This window comes from Theropithecus gelada, chromosome 6 (assembly GCF_003255815.1).
Source record: "Theropithecus gelada isolate Dixy chromosome 6, Tgel_1.0, whole genome shotgun sequence".
Taxonomy (NCBI): domain Eukaryota; kingdom Metazoa; phylum Chordata; class Mammalia; order Primates; family Cercopithecidae; genus Theropithecus; species Theropithecus gelada.
Genome location: NC_037673.1, coordinates 138,233,680 through 138,258,397, shown reverse-complemented (window position 1 = coordinate 138,258,397; position 24,718 = coordinate 138,233,680). Strand labels below are relative to the sequence as shown.

The window sequence follows — 24,718 nt, the reverse complement described above, 5'->3', positions numbered from 1 at the left end:
ACTTCCATGACATCATCAACAATGTACAACAGCTTAACATAAAATGATCTCTAGAAAATATCAAGTAGCTCATGAACTACAGAGCTTCTGAGTAGTTCTTTCTAAATAAATCTGAATTGAACTCCTTTTGATCACAGAAATCACTCTTCTCAGGTATATATTATAGAACAAATCATTTTAATTTCCATTTCTTATCTTTAATTTATTCTTTAAATTAACCTCAATTTTTACACAAAATGTCCTGAATCGAAGACCATGAAACTATCTGGTTTAAACAAAATATGGGCCCTAAAACCTAAGCTCAGTCATAAGCCCAGGTAAAAGAGATGCTATTCTGTGACCTTTTTCTTCTTACTTTAAGAATATGTTATATGCCGAACAGTTTTAAAATGTGATTAGTTGCCTTGGTGACAGAACAAATAGCAGCAACTCTGTTCTAATTATAAGATGATTTTTAAATTTATTTTTATTTTAAGATTAAGCATCCTCTTTGACAATCCAAAAACATAGTCCTTGCTCACTCTGGACACACACACCTAAAACAGTTAAAAGTGATTCCTCAATTTTCAATGATGAAGTAGGAAAAAAAGAATATGTTCTCAAGCTGCAGTTCAATTTTTCTGTCCTCTTTTCCAAAAAAATGTTATTTTGCTACCAAGCCACCCACCAATGATAAGAAAAGACAATTTTTCAAAAAGCCAACAAAACCCGAAAAAAAGAACAGGTATCAATTCAAAATTATCACCCAGAACAATGCTGTTGCAAAAAAAAGAGTATGAAGCCAAATTCCCATAGCTTGTTAGAGAAGATCTTTAAAAATAATTCAGAAAGTTAGGACTGGAACTACCGTGGTATAGACAGGTTATACTGTCACTATATGCATATACAGTGGTAAATGCAGATAATTCAAGAACATTCAGCTTGGGAATATATTAAGCTTTCTCCTATTCCAGCAGAGGAAATAAAAACATGTGTTCCTGGAATTAATACTAAAATCGTCCTTACAAACAGAAGGTAGGGCAAAGGTAAAGAGAGAGAATGTGGAACAAAAGTAGCAAAGACAAGTCATTTTGAATCTAGGTTCTAACTCCTAGGAAAGTTGAATAGAACTTAAATTCTTCTGAGCCAGTATCACTAAATTCTAGATTTGGCCTGCAACCAGTGGATTATATACACCACTAATAAATATCAAGTGCCCCACAGTGTTTGTGGTATTAAAACATATATTTAAATTATTATAAATTTCCATTCTGAAAAGCAGATCAAAATGACACTGGACCATCCAGTCAGTTACAGAGTAAAGGGCTTCCTCCAAAGAGAACTGAGTTGGCAGAAATTTAGGTTGGTAGGAATGTGATTAACATGGAGTAAATGAGATCAGGTTCTCAGTATAATTTTCAAAAGGCTTCTACCCACTCCAGTTGTAAGGAATAGTAGTACTGAGGGAGCTCCAACAGAATGTCTTAGAGGGATGCTTCTCAGAGACAAAGGGTCTCTAAGTTTAACTCTTGACCCCTCTTCTCCTTACCTAAAGCTTGGGGAAGAAAATAAATATTTAATTTTTTACTATTCAGAGCTTTGGGCACATTATCACATTATAATATTTAATATTCTGTAGTTTCATTTTCTGAACCTTTGGCTTATTTTTCTCAACTTACATTTTAAAATGTATGAATGCACCTTCTTCAGTAGTACCACATGAAAATATAAACTTTGTTCTTCCATATCTTCTACACAGGAAGAGTGAATGAGTAGTACCCTAAATATCCCGCAAAGTTACTTTGTGTACTTGACGAAAGATTAGGGAAAAACAATCCACTTCCATATCTTGAGCAGTAGTTAATTAGTCTTCAACCTCATCTTCCCAAATATCGTCGTCAACATCCACAGCATAAAACAGCCTGGAAGCATTAAAAAAGGTACATTTCTATACACTTGAATGAAACAATGTAAATTGCCTCTCCTTCACTGAAAAATATTTTCTGTACTCTTATGATAACATTTTTGTATATCTTTTCTTCTCCTTTAATCATTCCACTGAGGAGGGCTGAAATATGGGTCCCTTTGAACAATCTACCCTAAAGTTGGTGAAGAACGGCCCATTTGGGCTGGGCACGGTGGCTCACGCCTGTAATCCCAGCACTTTGGGAGGCCGAGACGGGCGGATCACGAGGTGAGGAGATTGAGACCATCCTGGCTAACACGGTGAAACCCCGACTCTACTAAAAATACAAAAAATTAGCTGGGTGCGGTGGCGGGTGCCTGTAGTCCCAGCTACATGGGAGGCTGAGGCAGGAGAATGGCGTGAACCCGGGAGGCGGAGCTTGCAGTGAGCCGAGATTGCGCCACTGCACTCCAGCCTGGGCAACAGAGCGAGACTCCATCTCAAAAAAATAAAAAATAAAAGAACGGCCCGTTTAAGGTGGATGAGTGCCTGTCCAGCTCCATTCCCATCTGGCCTAGAAGATTTAATTGGCTGTCTTATAGCCTTAAGTCCCTTGGCCATAGGGGTCCCACTGAGGGCCTAGATGGAGGCGAGGCAGGTTAGCCACAACACTCCAGCAATGATATGGGACAAAATAAGTTTGACCATCAATGGTGCCTCTGGCAAATCTCAGTCAAAAGGGGGAAAATGAGAAATAAAAATGATACCCTAAGCCCACAACCAACTGAACAGACCCTCTCCTGGCCAAGGGAACCCCAAAGAAACCTTGAAAACAGTTCCCGGCCATGACGGGATGGGAGGCCAGACACACCTGGTCATACCCTCCTCCCTCATTGACCACCATTAGGCTTTCTTTCCCTAAGGGTTCAAACCAACCCTCTGGGAAGACTTGCTCCACTGCTGATATCAACCAACCGCCTAACGCTGCCCCTCCCTTCTGCAGTTTTGGCACAAAAACCGACCAGCATTTCTTCCTGTCAATGGACCACTGACTATGGAGTGGTTCTAGCCAGTCTATGGAGGATGTGTACTGAGGTTTTCGTATTCTCTGCTTCACCTTTTGATATCAGAGACCTCCCCCAGAGATCGTGCCATTTTTTGAACATGGGTCCCCTGAAGGGTAATGAAGCTCAACTGCACATGCAGCATATTTCTCCTTTCATAAATATTCATGACTCCTCCTATAGCTTACTGAATATGTGTATCTGGCTATCTTGTAGAGCATAAATCCCTGTCTTCCTCTTCCCACCCTTAAAGTGTCTGTTTTCAGCTTCCGGCTGAAGGCTATGCTTCCCAACCTGTCAGAACGGCCACCTTGCTGGCTTCAACTCTTTATGAGAAATAAAGCTCTCCTTTCCAAATCAAAACAAGCAAACAAAACAGTCCTGTTAGAATCCAGACAAACTCTCCAGGACCAAGGATAAACAATAAGGGAGGATGGGTATCACAAAACTGATACTCAGCGTATATAATAGATGGAATAAGCTAAGACTGGGGAAGTCAGGCAATTTAAACTGAACTCTTTCAAGACACCAGCGTATACAATACATGGAATAAGCTAAGACTGGGGAAGTCAGGCAATTTAAACTGAACTCTTTCAAGACACTATTATTCCTATTACATGCTCATCACTCCATTCTATCTTCACAGTCCTTGCACCCTCCATTTATAGAATGTTTTGTAGCTGTCAATTTGTCTTCCTTTCCTTATGTTATGTACAATTTATGCAATTTCCAACACTAGATTTCCAACAGTTCATGGCAGGGCTTGTTTCTTCAATTTCTCGTATAGTTTCACAATACCAATGTGTTTACTTAACAGACACCTCTTAACAAAGATCATCAACTGATGCTGAAAGTGGAGAGCTCTTGGAGAACAAGATATTCACATTGTGCCAAGGAATCACCCCACAGATTACTTCCTAATAACAAAATGGAAAACTTGCCTTTACAATAAAGCAAACTGTAGAACTGAGCACCACACTAATGAGGGACATCATGGACCTCTTGAAGTGATCCAATACGGAATACACATCACTCCTCATGAAGTATCAGCATAAAAAATATTATTCTAAATCTAATCAAACTTTAGTCTAGACCTAACTTCCAGTTTATAGCAAATAAGATAGAGAAACTAGCTAAAGGACACCATGGACAAACAAAACTCTGGAATGTAAGACGTTATATAAGACAACTGGCCTGGACTCTTCAAAAAGTGAATGTTCAGCAGGGTGCGGTGGCTCACGCTTATAATCCCAGCACTTTGGGAGGCCGAGACGGGCAGATCACAAGGTCAGGAGATCGAGATCATCCTAACACGGTGAAACCCCATCTCTACTAAAAATACAAAAAACTTAGCCAGGCGTGGTAGCGGGTGCCTGTAGTCCCAGCTACTCGGGAGGCTAAGGCAGGAGAATGGCATGAACCTGGGTGGCGGAGCTTGCAGTGAGCCGAGATTGCACCACTGCACTCCAGCCTGGGCGACAGAGTGAGACTCCGTCTCAAAAAAAAAAAAAAAAAAAAGTGAATGTTCACAAAACACACACACAAAAAAGGTGGGCCAAAGCTTTTCTGCATTAAGAAACTAAAGAGATAGAACCAAATACAGTGACTGAACTTGTTTAGATTCTGGTTCAATCAAATAGCTTTAAAATATATTTTCAGAAATAATTAGGAAGTTTCAAATGTTTGTTTACTAGATAACAGTATGCCACTATCATTAAATTTTTTAAAAGTACTGTCATGATGTAGAAGCATTTCCTTATCTTAGGAGAAACATGGAAATATTTAGTTGAAGCATTATCATAACTCCAACTTCATGTAGTTCAGCAAAAATATTAAGGGAACAAATATGGCAAAGTATTATCAATTGTTAATTTGGGTGGAAGGTATTCTACTATTCATAGTCCTATCCTTTCAAATTTTCTGTATGTTTGAAAACTTTCACTATAAAAACTTCCAGATAGTGTATATTCTCATTATAAAGCTCATTTTTGAGAAAATAATATAAAAATTCCTTCATGGGGGAAAACATGTAAGAGAATTCTCTAAATAAGTCCAAGTACTTAAATAAAACACTGGATGTGTGGTCTGCAAATCAAGTACCAAAAATTGCTGGAGAGCTTAAGGAATTCTGTGTATACATACCGGTTAAAACATGGTGAAGCAGGGTCATTGAAATGTTTGTAAGGGTTTGCTCTAGAGAGAGAACCCATGCAAATCCAACAGAAATATTGCTTACAGCCAGTACATGTCATCTTGTTACATCCATCTAATTTCTGGTGGGAAGGATAGAAAGAGAAAAATATCAAGGCTGTAAGAGCAGAAGAGACATGCACATGCCAAAGTGATTCAGTACAACATTGTCCTGGTCTTCTCCTTTTTCTTATGCAGGGTTGAGATATCAATGTAACACACTGATGACTATGTAATTCTATTTTGCACTCTAACTAAAATACAGAAAATAGCTAGTGTTACTACAACTAGTTACTTGGCACAATCTCTTCTGATAAGCAGTAGATAAAAATCACACACATATAACTGGAACATGTAGATTAATATTAAAATGCTTGGATGTAACGTGTGGGTTTTTAATTTTTACATAAATCCAAGTAAAGATTTGGTACCAAGTCCTCCACTCTGTCATAGGGCTAGGGTATGTCAAAAGTGATTATATGGCCAGGTGTGGTGGCTCATGCCTGTAATCCCAGCACTTTGGGAGGCCAAGGTGGGTGGGTCTTTTGAGGTCAGGAGTTGGAGACCAGCCTGGCCAACATGGTAAAACCCCATCTCTACTAAAAATACAAACATTAGCCAGGTGTGGTGGCTGGCACCTGTAATCCCAGCTACTCGGGAGGCTGAGGCATGAAAATTCCTTGAACCTGGGAGGTGGAGATTGTAGTTAGCCTATATTGCACTACCACACTCCAGCCTGGGCAACAGAGAGAGACTCAGTATCAAAAAAACAAAAAAGTGATTATATATAGTGCCAGTTTCCTTAACTGGAGTATCACTACTATGTTCAGTTCAGACATAATAGATTAGAACAATAGAATCAAATGCAAAGATGTATTTTGATTTTAAAACATATTAAGATTTTTGTCAAGAAGCAATAGAGTTGTGTAATTATTTTGACTCAGATTAATTCCTGAGTGTATCTTAAACAGGTGTGCAGCATTCCAGGATAAATAGTTCTGAGAGGTCAGATTTGATTTTTTTTAATCACATAGATGAGGTAAGAAGTGACCATAGCTCTAGTATGCCCTCCTTACAACCCACTCAATTTTGAGATGGATACAATGTAAGAACAATGGTCACTGTAAGAAAGACACAAAGAAAAGACTTTGAAAAGGGAAGTCTACAAACATTTAAGGTCGATAACAAGATTTAGTAGTGAAATTTCCACCTTCCAAGTAAGGAAGGTGTAATAATACCAGCATGTGTTTTGTAAGTCATAAAATTGACTAATAAGGCTTCTTAAGGTAATCATAGCATGCTTGCAAGTCTGATGGCCTCCAAGTCTGTCCCAAATCATTTACCTCTATGGGAGTTCCACAACATGGGCAGCTCTTTGAGTTCTTCTCTAGCCACTCCTTACTTTCCATCTCTTCCAGTGCCTTCTGAATCACTCTCTTACCATACCTTTGATCCAAAAGTCTTTTATTAGCCTCATCTGCTTGCAGGTATTCATTTCGTAAGTCCATTAATTTCTCTAGAAAGTGAAATGGAAAATTAACCTTTATATAACTTTGTAATGCTAACTAAAAATCATTAAAAATGGCTATAATCTTTGACTATTCAATAATGTTATTCCTAGAACTTTATCATAAGGAAGTAATCCAAAGTCATATGCATGGAGATGCATACAACAGTGGCAAAAAAATTAAATTTCTAAGGAAATAATTATGTTTGAAAGAACCATTTAATGTCGCAATATTCAATTATTAAAAACATAATTACGTTTGCTACAACCCAATTAAAATACTCATCACAGAATCCAGAAAAAAAGTATATTTATGTTACAACCCAGTAAAAATTATACATGCACAGATGATAATGAATGGAAAGGAATCCCCCAACTAGAAAAGATGTATCTGCTAAAAGTGGTAGAATAAGATAGGTTATTTTTTTCCTTTGTTTTGATTTCTTAATGTTGGTATGTTTATGCAACTAGAAGTATGCAGTTAAAGACTGACTTATCTAGAAGATACAAAGGTTGAAACAGACATTGATTTTTCCACTAAGTTGGCACCATTCACTGTTTGATAATGAAGAGGCCTACCAAATACAAAGGCACCTTTGGCTTAAGAGCAAAGACTACCTCTTCAATTCTGTGTTAAAAAAAAAAAAAATCAGTGAATAAAACTTACCACTCAAGTCTCACCCTGTACTATGCTTTGCTATAGGTGCTGAAAAGTTTTCCCTTGATACTCTTCAGTTTGGCTTCTACTGCTCTATCATTTAACTGAAATGGAACAGGTAACTAATCCCAAAGGCTTTACTTGCAGACAAGAGGCTTTTGTTCACAATTCTATTACTTAATTTTTCAACACAATTAAAGAGTTTTCCCAACAATGTTCTGTTTATCAGTTTACTTTCCTCACATTATTTGGAAGTCTATCTCCCTTTTAAAGCAAAAGACATCTTCTGATACCGAATCCTATATCCTATCTCCACTCTTTGCTTTCACCTGTGAATTCTTCCTGTGTAGTGCATTCCCACGGCTCTATCACCTCTACTTCAATGTAGCAGTGCAGTAATATAAATCTCATCCCTCTAATCATTCAATGCATTTTTGTGTTCCTAGGCATCTTAAGGACAAAGGTTATACTGCTTTAGTCTTCTCAAAATAATAAAATTGTTGGTATTTCATATTTTATATAATATATACATACAAAGAGAGGGAGAGATTCCTAATTTTACTAAATCCCTGAATGCTGTGAAACACCTGAAATGTACTGTCGACTTTTAATGAAAAGTAAAGGCTAATATTATACTTTGCTAACTTCTCCATCCCATTTGGCCTTACCTTCTACAAGATGCTGCCTGAGGCAACTGAAATTATCTACTCACTCTTTCCTCTCAGGATACTTTCTTGGAAATAATGACAGTCTGCTAACATTAGCAAGCAATAACTACAATAATAATAGCATTAATAATTACCATTTTTCTTTTTCCTTTTTTTTTTTTTTTTGAGATAGGGTCCCATTCTGTCCCCCAGGCTGGAGTGCAGTGGTGCAATCTGGCTCACTGCAGCCTCTACCTCCCGGGGTCAAGCGATCCTCCAGCCTGAGCAACCTGAGTGGCTGAGACTACAGGTGTGCACCACCACATCCCGTTAGTTTTTGTATTTTTTTGTAGACACAGGGTTTTGCCATGGTGTCAAACTCCTGGACTCAAGCAATCCACCTACCTTGGCCTCCCAAAGTGCTAAGATTACAGAGGTGAGCTACTATGCCCAACCCCATTCTGCATTTTACATGGATTAGCTCACTGTTTCTCAAACTATTTATGGTAAAGGCCTAGTTTTTTTCTCTAATATGTCAAGGATCAACACTTTTATAAGATATAATCAGGTTTGCTTGATTTAATTTTTTTAAAGGCAGAGTCTCACTATGTTGCCCAAACTAGTCTTAACCGAGGCTCAAAAGATTCTCCTGCTGTAGCCTTCTGAATAGCTACAACTACAAGTGTGCACCACCAGTCAGCTAACAATTTATTAGAAAAATGAAAAAAAGTCTAAATTTTTATTAGGTTTGACTGACATAAAATTATGTGAAATCACTATAAAAGTTTCTAACCCTCTCAACTTCTATATCTCATTATAGACCACTGTAACAAATATAACAATTTTGAATAGCACAATATTAGTTCCCTTCATCCTTAGAATAACCCGGTGAAATTATTGTTGTCTGCTCGAGCTGCAATTTTGTGAAGTAGCTGTTATCATTATCACTGTTAGTCTGAGAAAGACTAAGCCACCAAAGTCCAGTTAAATCGACATTAAGGGCCTGATTTATGATTCCTTATCTAGACTGGAAATGGCAAACATATTTCACTCCTGTGTCTACTTTATCAGAGGGTAGCTGTCCGAAGTGCCATGTTGAGGAAGTTTCTGAGGCCTCTCTGGGCTCAAGGAGAAAGCATTTGATAAATGGTCAAACACATGTGCCATGGAGACAAGAATGGCAGCTTAGATGCCCTGCATTTGCCATCCAGGATCTACATTATTCCATGTTCGTAGATAGAATTTGCCATGCCATTTCTTCTCCTGGAATGTTCCTCCCTGGTATCTGCATGGTTTTTCCTACCTCCTTCAAGTCTTTACTTAAACCATTTTGCCAGTGAGGCCTCCCCTGGTTTCCCTAACTAAAATCCCAAGTCCCCTCCCCTTCAGAACATTTCATAGCCTGTCCTTGCTTTATTTCTTCTGCCTCTTCAGCACTTACCATCACCTAATATCCTTATTTTGTTTTCCTGTCTCCCATAGTAGAATGTAAGTTCCATGAGGGCAGAGATTTTGTCTCTTCTGGTCACTACTACAGCCCCAGGGCCTGGGATAGTCACTGACACAGAAATATCGTCTAAAGGAATACTTCTAAATTGAAGAATGAAGTCATAAGGCACTGGTAGGAAAGTGAAATGTGAGGGAGAGATTGGGGATAGAGGATTTGGGTTCACAGTTAAAACATACCTGCAGTCACCTTACATGGAGAGACCCCATGGTAGGTCAACCTGCACAAAGTACAGAAGGCAAAATTGCAGCTGGAGCAGATACCCATGGTGCAGCCAGGCTCCTGCATCACAGGCAGCTGGCAGCATGGCCGGGGGCAGTACACTACATCTGCCATCAGGTCCAAGGTGGACTGGAGGAGAAGGCGGTCATAACGGGCAAATAACTCTGCTTCCACTAGCTCTTTGACCTGGAGGGAAATACAAAACACCATAGGTTTGATGATTCCACAACCAGTTCTGAACCTGAGGAGATTCTTAGGATGCTAGTGTAAACCAGATGGGCACATAAATTAAAATCTCTCTTTCACTTTAAAATCAAACCAAGTATATTTTGACTCAGATGGCAATTATAGGGGTCTACATATTTGTTAAAACTAAGCAAAGTGTACAATTCATTTTATATTTTAGTTTTATTTCTTTAGAGATAGGGTCTTACTCTGTCGTCCAGACTGGAGTGCAGTGGTGCAATCACAGCTCACTGCAGCCTTGAACTCCTGGGCTCAAGTGATTCTCCGCCTCAGCTTCCCTAGTAGCTAGGACAACAGGCACTTGCTATCATGCCTGACTGATTTTTTTTTTTTTCAGACATGGAGTCATGCTATTTTGCACAGGCTGGTTTTAAACCCCTAGCCTCAAGTGATCCTCCTATCTTGGCCTCCCAAAGTGCTGGGATTATAGGTATAAGCTACCATGCTAGCCTTGTATGCTTTAAATGTGTAGTTTATTTTAAGTAAAATTATGCTTTAATAAGAAAACAAAAAACTGGCTGGGCGCAGTGGCTCACACCTGTAATCCCAACACCTTGGGAGACCGAAGTGGGAGGATCACTTGAGGTCAGGAGTTCAAGACCAGCCTGCCCAACATGGTGAAACCCTGTCTCTACTAAAAATACCAAAAAAATTAACCATTCCAGCTACTTGGGAGGCGGAGGCAGGAAATCACTTGAACCCGGGAGGCAGAGGCTGCCGTGAGCTGAGATCGTGCCCCTGCACTCCAGCCTGGGTGACACAGCAAGACTCCGTCTCAAACAAAACAACAACAACAACAACAACAAAACCTAAGTAGGCTGTACTTATGCTGAAGTCTATAAAAGTTGGTTAATCATTCCAAGAGATATCCCCTTCAGATCCCAACCTCACACAAGGATAAGCTAGTGATTCCCCAAGGTTTATGGGATCCTAGCAGATATACAAAGTAAATTATCACAATTACTTAATAACTAACACTCATCCTTGCTCATTGCAAGGCCAAAGGAAGCATTCCATTTGCTTAAGCAGTAGACTAAGACCATAGCATTCTTAATGGATACAGCAAAACAACTTGTGGGCTGGCTCCAAGGCCTCAGACTGCCCCATGAGCCCTATCAAGGAAGTTCTTGAGATGATATCTCCATTTATGGAAGAGAATTAGGAGGCAACCATCAGCAGGGTAAACAGTTACCTGACCAGGAGTGGCCACCGAAGGGCACTTTGGTTCTGGACAGTTGAGGCATTGAACCTGGCCATCTCTGATCTGGATTTCAAAGTAGTCCTTCAGACAGGCTTTGCAGTACACATGCCTGCACTCCAAGAAGTACATGCATTCACTACCCAGCTTCTCACAGAAACAGATATTGCACAGGAACAATTTACTATTAAAGCATTTTATCTGCTGAGCTTGATCAAAGTCCAAGATTTCCTGGATCAGATTTGACAATGATTCCACATCCTGCACAGCTCTCTCATCCACAATTTCCTCTTGGTCTACATCAGATCCAGCAGCTCCTCCAAAATCTAGCTCTGTGTTGGGAGAGGCTTGAGCTGTCCTTCTCTGCACTTTTTTCTGAGAACCAATCTTGAGCTCAAAAGGAGAGACAATATTCAAGTATGCTAGGGTCTCTTCCTTAAGAAATTGCATCCAGGCAAACAGGACCACACTGCCACGGTGTTCTTCCCATAGGTTGTCTAAGTGCTTGCATAGAGCAGATAGCTAGGAGAAAACACATGAAGATGTTGGTGAGTTCGGAAAAATGATGCTGCAGCCAACTCCTGGTTTCCCGAGAAATCTTTTCCACTTGCAAGTTAGGGCCTTATTCTAACACTATTTTTTACTGCTGTGATACACTGTGCTACAAAACAGTATAAACATTCTTACTGGAGCACTTCTTAAACTATTCAGCAACATGAGCCAAAGTAGAACACAAAGTCAGAAGCAAGAAGTACCATGAGAACAAGAGAAATAGCAAGACTCCACAAGGTAGAGAAATAGCTGTACATTTTAGCCACTGAAATGGAAGACTTTTTTCTGTTCTTTAATCTTTTAGTACTGCCATATATCTCATGTAGGAGAAAGAGATCTAGTTCTAAAACTAAAATATTTTTCTTCCTTTAGGAGTCCTAGCCCTGCTGGTATCCTAGAATAATGGTTGGAAAAAGAATTGTTTAAAAATACTACTCAAGTTTTAAAATTAATTCTTTCAGTTTTATCAAAATGTCAACTCATCTGAAACAATCACTCACAGAATTCAACCTCAGAGTCCTTGTTCAGATTTACAAGCTGCTTTAAACTAAGCAATCTGGGCTTATATCAGATCCTGGTTAATGGAGGGAAGTTGACTGACATTGACCCTAGTCCTAATCACAAGCCTTCAGCAAGGTTTGGCAGCCATACAGAAAGCTTACACTTCCTAAGCTAAGCAACCAAAGTTAAATTATTTGGAATTTTCCTCTTTAAAAATGGTCTGTTCAATTTGAAAGGCAAATATAAGAGGATTTTCCATTAGAAATATAAAATATTTGTAACTAGAGCACAGGAATTATAAGCAGCTTTTCTTTTTTAGGTAAACATCCAAAAATAGGCCTTCCAGATGGCAAACAAATTTTGTAAATTTAAATGACAAATGAAAAGGGACCAGATTTTCTGTTTCTTATGCTCTGTGTAGTGCCACTGACTAAACCCTGCACAGGTACTACCTTAAATACTTATTGATGAGTTAAGATTGAACAACTAATAATTTTTCACATTTACATAAATATCCTTATAAATCAACCATGCTTTTGAGAAATCTGCTAAAATCCGTAAAATGTGATAAATACTAAAAGGGAAGCTCTGAGTGCTGTGTGAACTACCAAGTCCTATGAAGAAGCCATTCTCCAACCTCTTTTCTTCTCCAGTCCCTTCTCAAGAGAGGCAGCTGGGGCCGGGCGTGGTGGCTCATGCCTGTAATCCCAGAACTCTGGGATGCCGAGGCGGGTGGATCACCTGAGGTCAGGGGTTCATAACCAGCTTAGCCAACGTGGTGAAACTCTGTCTCTACTAAAAAATACAAAAAATTAGCAGGGTGTGGTGGTGGGCGCCTGTATTCCCAGCTATTTGGGAGGCTGAGGCAGGACAACCACTTGAACCCACTAGGCAGAGGTTGCAATGAGCTGAGATTGCGCCCCTGTGTTCCAGCCTGGGCGACAGAGCAAGACTCCATCTCAGGAAAAAAAAACAAAAAAAAAGAGAGAGAGAGACAGAGAGAGAGAGAAAGGCAGCTGGAATGCATGTAAATGGAAGGGGGAAAGAGCAAGAGACTGTGTAAGTATATTTGGGGAGGAATAAGGAACAAGGTTTTAGAAAACTAAAACCACTTCTGTCTATCCACCCCAATTCAGGGAATGACAGCTCTATGTGTCAAATTCACTATTAACAGGTGAGAGTCATAATGCCAAGGAATCAGGGTACAGCAACAAACAAGAACTGAACCAAGAAGGAATATAAGAGACTAATTAAAATGTTAATTATATGCATAAACATTTATTTGATAAAGAATTCTGTAATTTTAGCTGCAACACACAGAACAACTCTCTTCCCCAGCACACACCCCCACCCCCAAATCCAGCATAAAGTAGATGCTGGTTAGCTGGAATCTGAAACCGCAACCACACATCCAGTTAATCTGTCCCTGTTTTGTGCGTGTGTGCGTGTATGTGTGTGCATGCACGCACATGCATGGATGTAAAGTATGAAAAGCTCTCTGCTGAAATAGGACTATGAAGATCTAAATAATTCAGCCAACTATCAGTGGCCTAAATGCCAAACAGTCTTGATATTCCTGAACAAATCAACTGTCTTGCAACTGTTGCCTCTGGCACAGATATTAGAATGTAAAGTAATACGCCTTTTTATTCTACCTATATTATCCTTTTTAAGGTTTAATTTTGCTTTTAAGCCACAAGCTCAAGTTTGCAAAAGTACTCTCAATTAAAAGATTAGATTGGTGGATGGGGGAATGAAAACTGTATGATCCAAAGATAAAAACTAATGAGCTATTGCTTGAGGTCAGCAATTCTGACAGCTTTTGTCTTTTTTCTTTTCTGAGACAGGGTCTCTCTCTGTCACCCAGGCTGGAGTGCAGTGGGTCAATCTCAGCTCACTGCAATCTTTGCCACCCAGGCTCAAGTGATCCTCCCACCTCAGCCTCCCAAGTAGCTGGGACTACAGGGATGCACCACCACACTTGGCTAATTTTTGTATTTTTTGTAGAAATTGGGTTTCGCCGTGTTGCACAGGCTGAGCTTTTGTCTTAATACGCATCAGTCTATCAATCTTCATTATGACTTCTAGAAAAGCAGCTGCTACTGATTCATTATCTATCCTATAATGCTTTCTATTATTTATATTTAGCTTCAAGTCATATTTATTTCTCAATCAAGAGTTCAGGTTGTTACTAAAAAAGTATATATAACCCAGAGGAAATGAGGCTCTTAACATAAGGCCTCAAGCTTTACTGAGGTATCTACAGGAACTATACACATTTCTACTTGTATGCATTTATGTCTATGTGATACCAGTTGACTGTTATTTGTTATTAATACAGATTTTACAAAGAAAATCAGTTATTGTATTTACTCAGAAAATTTGCTTATTATAACTACATTAGCTCAATTTTTAGTCCTAATTACAATGGAATCTTTCATTTAAGGAATGGATAAGAAACTGAGAAAAAAAGTAGTATCAATATCTAAGGAAAATGAGGAAAACCTCATAGTCTCCATTATAATACAGATCAAACGGGAAAATAGCAAAACAAGAAAAGAAATAATATACTTGCTTAAAAATTACTCCTACTACAATTCATGATTGTTTCAATTACTGCTGTTCCTTTTTAAAACACCAAACATTTTCAATTTCTTAACATCAGGATTCACCAAGGCAAGGGAAAAAAATTACAAAACCAAAGCCATTTGTTTTTCATGCACTGAATTCAAGATCATTAAGATAGTCTTCAATTAAAGATGATTTTTAAGTTTCTAAAAATGGATAGGAAAAATTAAGTTTCAAGTCTAACCTGAGTTGGTGACAGCCATTTGCCACTAAGTGTGAATGAAGGTGGGGAAGAGGATGGATAATCTGGTGGCAGTTCAAAGTTCAGCACAAGTGGAGGCAGAAAGCAAATGGTGTATTCAAAGCCACTATTCTGGAGACACTCATTTGAATTGCCTGAACCAAAAACAAAGATTAGAAAGGATCAGTTGGTCAACACTTGAGTGTCCATTACTGTTGAGCAGCGCTCAAGAAAGACTTAATGCTTTAGTTGGGGGAAAAACCCTCCCCCAAAGCACTTTCTATTTCCTAATTTTAACTTGGTAGCCACCACCTTAAAAAAAATCTTGTAAGCCCTTGAAAAATCTACTCAGCACCATGAAATGTATAATGAAAATACTACAACTTATTCTTGTATACAATTCTGGGTACAATTCCTAACACTAATGACCAAGGAACACACAATGTTTGATTTGTTGTGGTTTGGTTTATAGTAGATGATTAAAGACATGATCTAGAGAAAGGATGTTCATTTCCATTAAACAACATGACCTACTTAGACCAGGATGTCCCAACTATCCATGAATCAGTTGGGAAAATTTGTGCCAACACAATGATCTCAGGTTTGAGGATATGATATAGCATACAACACTCTCACAACCAAAGCTGCATTTAAATTACCACACTTACGTTCCTTACTCAATCCCTTTATAGTAGAAACATTTTGAGAAAGTGTGCATCAAGGTCTTCTGTAAATGTCTGTATCAAAACCAGCAGTATTGTTTTTTCTGAAGCAAAAGGTCACAGAGTAACAGCATGTGTCATATGTTTATAGCAGTTGAAATGATTCTGGAAACCAAATAGTATTAGCAACCACCACTGTACTTGAAAATTTCTAAGTGTTTTCACATACATTAATTTTCTCTTTGATTATCACTATGTAATAGCCAATGACTCATGGCTGATAAACTGCTAGTCAGCAGACTAGGATATATGAAATACGCAGGATAATATACCTCTTCAGTGATCAAAAAGGTAGAATCAAATTGAAAACTGTTTGCCCCTCATTGCAATTTTCATTTAAAACAGAAATATGCATTAAATCTGTAATACTACCACCTATCACTAATGCCTATAAACACGAAATGACAAATAGTTTAAGGTACACTAAGAAATAAAGAATAATATTTAGAAAAATCTGTTTAAGAAAATATTATTAACTAACCGCTCACAAATATCTTGAAATTCTGTGGCAAATCCAAATAGATCCTGGTTTCTCCACCTTGGACAGACTCTGCTTTTCTAAATTCATCTCCATCGTAAATACTTGCCAGGGCCAGCAATTCATCCTCCTGAGCTTCTCGGTCTTCTGACGACATTTAATTTTCTGAGGACCTGAAAACATTAAAATCAGTTAAGAACAGAAAATGCACAGAGGGTGGCCAGGTACAGTGGCTCACGCCTGTAATCCCAACACTTTGGGAGGCCAAGGCGGGCAGATCACCTGAGGTCAGGAGTTCGAGACTAGCCTGGCCAACGTGGCGACCCCCCATCTCTACTAAAAATACAAAACTTAGCCGGGCATGGTGGCAGGTGCCTGTAATCCCAGCTGCTTGGGAGGCTGAGGCAGGAGAATGGCTTGAACCGGGAGGTGGAGACTGCAGTGAGCCAACATAGTACCACTGTACTCCAGCCTGGGTGACAAGAATGAAACTCCATCTCAAAAAAAAAAAAAAAAAAAAGAAAAGAAAATGCACAGAGGTGGGAAAAGTTTAATGGCACTTTAAAAAAAGTTCCTCACCAATAACTGCAAAGAATTACTCGATATTCTCACTTTTCTCCCAAACCAAAAATGACAGCCATATCTGGCATTCCATTCGTTTTGTAATATTAACAGTCTTTTTCAAAAAGGATGGTTGTGGTACTTCTAATTTCTGACCTTATCAGTTAGATATTTTATGATTGAATTAGAGAGAAGAAAGCACAATTTGAAAATTTTCTTTGAAAAGGACAAATCACAAGTTTACTTTGACTTGTCCACTGAACCTAGCAAAGTGCCTGGCTCGCAAAAGTAGTCAAAGTGTATTACACTGCTTTCTTAAAATAAGTTAATTTGCCAGGTGCAGTGGCTCACGCCTGTAATCCCAACACTTTGGTAGGCCGAGGCAGGCAAATCACCCCTGGGAGGTCAAGGCTGCAGTGAGCCATGATAGCACCACTGTACTCCAGCCTGGGTGACAAAGTGAGACCCTGTCTCAAAAAAAAAAAAAAAAAAAAAATCTCCAAGTAGCACCGAAAGTCCTGGGACAGGATGGGGGTTGGAGGCAAAATTGCTTCCAGTTGAGAAAACTGTGCTTGAGGATGTTACAGGCATAGATACTATACAAGAAAATTAGATAACTGAGCAAGCAGCAAAACAATATTAAATTTTTGAAATAATAGATTTTGTCAAATCCAAGCAGTCATCAATTTTAAGATTTACCATTATGACTTAAGAATATTTAAAAGATAATAATTTTAAGAAAGATTTACCATTATTTTAGGTAATACTAAGAATTTAGCTGCAAGGCCCAGGCACAGTGGCTCAAGCGTTTAATCCCAGCACTTTGGGAGAGCAAGGCAGGCAGATCACTTGAGGCCAGGAGTTCAAGACTAGCCTGGCCAACACAGCAAAACTCCATCTCTACTAAAAATACAAAAATTAGCTGGGCGTGGTGGTGCACGCATTCCCAACCACTTGGTAGCTGAGGCACGAGAACTGAGAATCACTAGAACTCAGCAGGCGGAGGCTGCAGTGAGCTGAGACTGCGCCACTGCATTCCAGCCTGGGTGACAGAGACAGGAAGGAAGGAAGGAAGGGATGGAGGGAGGGAGGGAAGAAAGAAAAAGAAAGAGAAAGAAAGAAAGAAATTAGCTACTATTGAAGTATGAACTGGCTGGGTGTGGAGGTTCATGCCTGTAATCCCAGCACTTTGAGAGGCCAAGGCAGGAGGATCGCTTGAGGCCAGCAGTTTGAGATCAGCCATGGCAACATACAAGATCCTGTCTCTATAAAAAATTAGCCAGGTATGGTGGTGTGTGCTTGTAGTCCCAGCTACTTAGGAGACTGTGGTAGGAGGATCGCTTGAGCCTTGGATGCTGAGGCTGCAGTGAGCCATGTCTGCAACACTGCACTCCAGCCTGGGTGACAGAGCAAGACCTTGTCTCAAAAAATAAAGTATGGGGGCCGGGCGCGGTGGCTCAAGCCTGTAATCTCAGCACTTTGGGAGGCCAAGACGGGTGGATCACGAGGTCAGGAGATCGAGACCATCCTGGCTAACACGGTGAAACCCCGTTTCTACTAAAAAATACAAAAAAAACTAGCCAGGCGAGGTGGCGGGCGCCTGTAGTCCCAGCTACTCGGGAGGCTGAGGCAGGAGAACGGCGTGAACCTGGGAGGCGGAGCTTGTAGTGAGCTGAGATCCGGCCACTGCACTCCAGCCTGGGCTACAGAGTGAGACTCCGTCTCAAAAAAATAAATAAATAAATAAAAATAAATAAAGTATGAATCAATGTTTTTTAAAATAGCGTCAACTGAAAGGTACAGCAATTTCAGATAATTTAAATGTGGAAAAAATAAGCAATGAGAATTTACAAAAATCATTTTAATAAAACAAAACTACCATTCTGTCAATTAAAATACTGAACAACAATTGCATTTGCAAATATCCTCCCTCACAACTAAAATATTTTTAATTAAAATGTACATAATTTAAAAGTTAGGATTTTTTTACATTCTAAAAGGTCATACTGTGAAATTTAAAATGATTTCATTTCAAAAAACACTTTTTCTAGGAGACGTTAGTTCATGGCTCTGCTTAAGTTGCCTCCCTAAAAGACACAATTACATGTTCTACTTGAGGTCAGTTAGTACCTGTTAATAACAACCAGAAGAAAAGGATATTAACACCACAGTCTGTATTTCAGCTCAGAGTGGAGTTCGTGCAAATCCCATTTATTCTCTAACTGGTGGAGCTGAGACTGCTGAAGCTGGATAAGAGGCCAAGATGTGGAACTCATACTACATATACTATGAAAATCCTGCCATCTGCAGAAAAGAAATACAAAAGATGGTGTTAGGACCCTCTCCAAATTAAAATTCTGAATTTCCATGATCACCACTTAAGTCAAACATATCCTAACATACAGCCAATCCTAATCTACAGGTGCATGTTACTCTCCTAGGGCAGACTGACTGAGCCATGTGGTTAAAGGAGTATTTGCATGTGCCCAGCAATGACTGAGGACTTTTTATCTGTCTGCCCTCAGCCATGGGAGGAGGTAAGGAGGAACACCAAGGTCATATGAGAGGACAGGACACCATGCCCCATAACAAACAGCCTCTTCAGTTTCTTGTTTTGTTTTTTCTCCTTTCCTCTTCTGCTTTTTGTATTCCTTCATTTGCCATCCCCCTCCAGTTTTTCCTCTCTTGTTCATGAATTAATACCACCAGTGGCACTCATGGTTAATTTTGATAACAGAAAAATACTTAAACAAAACAAGAATACACAAACAGAAACTTTTAAATTTTATTCTAAACGCTTTAGAGCTAGGCTTCTTCACTGGGGTGAGGGGAAAAGGGAGTATGGTCTCAGATGGGTTATGGAGAATCCTATCAACACCCTAAAATTATATGCAAAAATACCATATACAAAACCATAATTAAAAAGTTACAGATTCTCGGATGTGTAACTCCCCAATAAGAATGAGATTCAGAATCAATTTACATTTATTGAGCACCTACTACGTACAGTATTAGGTCCTTTCACATTGTCTTATTTAATCTTAAACAATTTTACTAGGTGGGAATATATGGTGCTAATTAAGCTTTTTGTTTCTTCCTGTTAAAACATTTGCAAATGGGATGAGAGATTCATTTATGCAGTTTATGGTTTTAGGTTAGTGTTCTCCATCTGACTGCACATTAGAATCTTCTAAGGAGCTGTTTTTTAAAATCTCAATACCCAGGCCACACCCAGAACAATTAATTCAGGCCTCAGTAGTTGTCCAAGTCCTCCAGGTGATTCCAATATGCAGTCAGGGCTAGCAACTTCTACTCCAAGCAGTGTTTCAACAGTTCCTCATGACCTACCCTACTAGATTTCAGCTTGTGAAGCTGTCACTTGGAATCCAGTACCTCAATTCTGGTTGCTACCCCCATTTCCTTCTCATTCTATCCATTTGGTCTTCGGGTGTCCTGGTCTGGGTTCAGCTCGCCACCCGGCGTGCGGAGTCGTTTGGGCGACTACCCCAAAACAGGGGCAAGTCCAAGGCTAGCTATCCGCTCCAGCGCTGGGATCAGAGGGCGCTATCCGGGCGTGTGAGCTGCTGGCCAGCCTGGGGCCTCCCAAAGAAGCAGGGCCCACACCTTTCTCTTCCTCCTCAGGAGCGTCCGGAAGGGAGTCCCGGCCAGCTGGGCTGCGGACGCCCGGTCCCGGGTTTGAGCGACTGAGGTCCACTGTACAGTCCTGGCCCGGTCCCCTTTTCTGCCTCGCGCGCCCAGAGAGCTGTCCCCACCGTACCTTCCGGCCACCCGGCAGTGTCAAGCTCCAAAGTTCCGCCCTCCGCCCTTGCCCGGGGCCCACTCACCGCCGCCAGCCGACCAGGCCTAGCAATTCCCTGCTCAACCGGCGCACCGCCTCTTCCGTTCTCGGGAGCTGTCAGCTGAGCCAAGCGGATCCCGCTGGTGGGGCAGTCGGCCTAGAGAGGACTCTGCGCAGCCGCCGTGGTCGCCCCTGTCTCTCGGGCGCCTCCCGCAGGCCCAAGGCGGCGCTGCCGGCGCGACAGCCGTCACTCCAACCACTGCGAGCCCAGTGCTCACAGGACGCTGTTTTCAGTAGTTCTGATGGGGCCCGAGATTTCCAATTTTTACCAATCCCTAGAGGTGATCACGAGGCAGTGGTCTACCTAGGGCAGAGACTCTCACAACAATCCCAGACCTGCTTCTCTAAGTGGACTAAGCTAGCCTGCTTCCTCCCGTTTACCTTCTCAGAAATGCTGCCCGTCTTTCTGGAGCTCCACTGCAGAAGCACGCATTCATCGCTCATGTTGTAACTGCAACACCGACCGCATTTATTGAGCAGTTAGGATGCTTCAAGCACTGTGATAAATGCTCTACGTAAATTTTCTATCTTCACTGTAACCTTATGATTTAGCTACCATTTGTTATTCTCACTTTACAAATAAGGAAATTGAGACTTAGGTGCAAAAACTTACAAAGGGTCACATGATTATCGTCAGGCTAAGCAGAAATTAAAATTATATGCTTCCTACCTCACACCATATGCAAAAATTAACTAAATATGGATCAACGACCTAAATGTAAGAACTAAAACTATAAAATCTTTAGAAGGCCAGGCACAGTGGCTCACGCCTGTAATCTCAGCACTTTGGGAGGCCAAGGAGGGCGGATCATGAGGTCAGGTGATAGAGACCAGCCTGACCAACATGGTGAAGCCCCGTCTCTACCAAAAATACAAAAGATTAGCAGGTCGTGGTGGTGGGTGCCTGTAGTCCCAGCTACTCGGGAGGCTGAGGCAGGAGAACGGCATGAACCTGGGAGGCGGAGCTTGCAGTGAACCGAGATTGCGCCACTGCACTCCAGCCTGGGCGACAGAGCGAGACTCCCTCTCAAAAAAAAAAACAAAAAAAACCAAAAAACCCTTAGAAGAAAATGTAGGAGTAAATCTTTGTGAACTTGAATTAGGTAATAGTTTCTTAGACATGAAACTAAAGGCACAAGCAACAAAGGAAAAAAACACATAAATTGCATTCACCAAAGCTAAAAACTTTTGTACTTCAAAATGTCAGAGGCATTCGAACCAGAGCAACTTCATCTGGAGTAGGGGCTGGGTAAAATAAGGCTGAGCAACCTACTGGGCTACATTCTTAGACAGTTAGGCATTCCAAGTCACAGGATGAGATAGGAGATTAGCACAAGATACAGGTTATAAAGATCTTACTGATAAAACAGCTTGACGTAAAGACGTGGGCTAAAACCCACCAAAACCAAGCTGGCCACGAGAGTGAACTCTGGTTGTCCTCACTGCTACACTCCCACCAGTGCCATGACAGTTTACGAATGCCATGGCAACGTCAGTAAGTTACCCTATATCGTCTAAAAAGGGGAGGCATGAATAATCCACCACTTGTTTAGCATATCATGAAGAAATAACCATAAAAAATGGGCAACCAGCAGCCCTTGGCACTGCTCTGTCTATGGGGTAGCCATTCTTTCATTCCTTTACTTTCTTCATAAACTTGCTTTCACTTTACGGACTCGCCCTGAATTCTTTCTTGTGTGAGATCCAAGAACCCTCTCTTGGGGTCTGGATTGGGACCTCTTTCCTGTAACAAAAGGACACTATCAAGAAAATGAAAAGACAACCCACATAATAGAATAAAATATTTGCAAATCGTATATATCTGACAAAGGTCTACTTATCCAAAATATATAAATAACTCCTGCAACTCAATAACAAAAAGACAATTTTTCAAATAGAGCAAGACTTCGTCTCAAAAAAAAATGTATCACAAAATACATATAACATAAAATTCACCATCTTAATTTTTAAGTGCGCAGTTCAGTGGCACTCAGTGCACTCACGCTGTTGTGCAAACATCACCACCGTTTAGCTCCATAACTCTTTTCATCTTGCAGACCTGAAATTCTGTCCCCATTAAACTCCCCATGCCCTCTTCCCAGCCCCTGGCACCCACTCTTCCACTGTGTGTCCCTGTGAGTTTGGCTACACTAGTGCTTCGTACGGTGGAGCTGGGCATTGTTTGTCCTTTGGAGGCTGCCTCATTGCACTCAGCATAATGTCCTCAGTCTAACAGCCATCCTCTTTCCTGAGCAAGTTCAAGTGGGAATTCTGTCACATGCAAACAAAATGACACTGACTAATTCAATCATTACAGCTTTTGAAAAAGCAATGTAATTTAAACCACAATATAGGAGAGTGTTGAAAGAAACACAAACATTGATGCTTAAGGTAAAAATCTTCTTTTATTCACTAAACTCAACTGGCCTGACCACTGCCTGATGGAAATGATGAATTTTCTTTCGCTTTTTTTCTTATGTAGGTGGCTGCTGCCCAGCCATCCCACCCACAGTCCTGTGCCCGCTTTGCCCTGAACCCTCAGACACTGGCCACACGTGAGGGTACTGTGCCAGGTGGCCTCTCACCCATGCTGGGTGGTCATTTGTGGGTTCAGGTGCAGGTCAGAAAATGCTAGGGCCCTCCTCAGGCAGGTCAGGCTTTTCCGCTCCCCAGTTAGCAGCCCTCAGCGGCAAAGCATTCTCTGCGTGGTCTCCACAGCCTTTGTGGGTTTACCATGGAGCTTTCCATGGACACGCACACTTCCCAGTGCCAGCAGGGCCAAATGTTTAAACCACTGATTTGCTCTAACCCAATGACTGGTTATGAAATCCGTGCACAGGGAGGCTCTCCCCATTGCTCTGTAATGGTGGCTATGAAGCTGAAGTGCTGTCAGGGGATAATTCTCAAACCTTCTGTTGACCCACAGGCTGTCAGCTGGTGGGTGAGGGGACTTCATTTGGGAGGGGTCTGGGGTCAGGAGGCTTGGGCTCGAGCCAACAGGATCTGGCACCCTTTCCAGCAGAAGAGTCCCTGGCACACTAATAACAGCAGCCTCCACCTTCCAGGAGGGGAGGGTCCTGTGCCACTGCCTGCCTAGGGTCTCAGGTTAGCAAAGGCTGTTTGTGGGAGAAAATGGGGCTGGGTCCATGGAAGGAGAGGTGTGAGGCTTTTGATGAAGTGACAGTTGTCTCTGGGCCTTCTGCACAGAGTGCACTGGGTGGAGAAAGCCCCATGTCACCCCATGCACTCCTACCTCCCAGGCCTGCTCAGCCAGAGGTGGAGAAAGGATGACTCTGGACAGTGACAGGAGAGGAAAGGGTTCCCTGCAGGGAGATGACCTGGCTTTGTGCCTTTGAGGCAGGTGAATGTGTCCACAAGAGGTGCGCCCAAGCAGAGGCAAGTGGAGTGCTGGGCCATCCCTGGCTCCTGGGCTTTTTCCCGATGCCTTTGAGGCTGGATTCTGGGTTCACACCTTCTCCTGCAACTCGCATTTTCACAGGTGCCTCATGTTCCACCTGGATTGGTCCACATGTGAGTGTTTCCAGAGGCAGTTGAAATGATGAGTGGGAAGTTGCAGAACTACTGGGTCTCTCATCCATCTTTTGACTTCAGCAGGAAGCCCCACGTCACATGCCCACAGGGGCTGGTGGGGACCAGTGAAGCAAGCTGGTTCCAGACAGCAGGGAACAGCGGGGGCTAGGCTGAAATGGAGAGTGTGGCCTGCCGAGGGGCAGCAGCTGCCCAGCTGAGGCCGATGCTTGTCATGGGGAAATGTGGGCTCAGTTTTTCCAGGGCTTCCTGTTTCTAGAGAAGTTAGAAAATTAGATTTGGGGGTAAAATCTAATTTGTAAATATTAGCAATAGTTCAATAATGATGATGATGATGATGATGACAACATTATGTGGGCCAAATGAAACACATTATGGGAGGAATCCATTTGTGGCTTTGGACTAGGGGTTCTGACCTCTTATTTGTTGGTGTTCTACCAATCTCTTGTTTTATTTAATTTATTTTAATTTTTAAAAGAATTTTTTAGTTTTCACGTTTGTGGGTACAATGTAGGTGTACGTATTTATGGAGTACCTGAGATGTTTTGATACAGGCATGCAAT

At 41.1% G+C, this 24,718-nt stretch overlaps 2 protein-coding genes across 7 annotated transcripts in view; one reads left to right on the top strand and one right to left on the bottom strand.

Moving 5' to 3' along the window:
* Positions 1 to 434: 434 nt before the first annotated feature.
* On the bottom strand, positions 435 to 21,198 carry RNF14 (ring finger protein 14). 6 transcript variants are annotated; one of them, XM_025387522.1, is made up of 9 exons: positions 20,593 to 21,014; positions 18,878 to 19,051; positions 16,190 to 16,359; positions 14,990 to 15,141; positions 11,119 to 11,646; positions 9,638 to 9,866; positions 6,483 to 6,655; positions 5,092 to 5,222; positions 435 to 1,901 (listed from the first exon to the last, which is right to left on the bottom strand). In XM_025387522.1, exons 3-9 carry the CDS (start codon positions 16,341 to 16,343, stop codon positions 1,844 to 1,846), a joined length of 1,425 nt encoding a protein of 474 aa, XP_025243307.1. In that variant the 5' UTR covers positions 16,344 to 16,359; positions 18,878 to 19,051; positions 20,593 to 21,014; the 3' UTR covers positions 435 to 1,843. The 6 variants fall into 6 exon arrangements, with proteins under 6 accessions (XP_025243307.1, XP_025243309.1, XP_025243313.1 ...); XM_025387524.1 differs by lacking the exon at positions 20,593 to 21,014 and adding an exon at positions 20,096 to 20,582; XM_025387523.1 differs by having other exon boundaries at positions 438 to 1,901; positions 20,526 to 20,618.
* The window catches only part of PCDH12 (protocadherin 12), a 32,057-nt gene continuing 27,356 nt past the window's right edge, over positions 20,018 to 24,718 (top strand). Inside the window, exon 1 of the mRNA XM_025387521.1 lies at positions 20,018 to 20,150. The gene's annotated coding sequence lies outside the window, so the exon portion shown is untranslated. The remainder of the gene's footprint in view (positions 20,151 to 24,718) is intronic.

Excerpts from the sequence above, each read along its gene's own strand:
- RNF14 (XM_025387522.1), bottom strand. The coding sequence starts at position 16,343 with ATGTCGTCAGAAGACCGAGAAGCTCAGGAGGATGAATTGCTGGCCCTG. Across the intron at positions 11,647-14,989 it reads AATGGCTGTCACCAACTCAG|CTATCTGCTCTATGCAAGCA; the intron begins GTTAGACTTGAA and ends GTTTTCTCCTAG. Across the intron at positions 5,223-6,482 it reads GTTGTGGAACTCCCATAGAG|AAATTAGATGGATGTAACAA; the intron begins GTAAATGATTTG and ends CCTTCCCACCAG.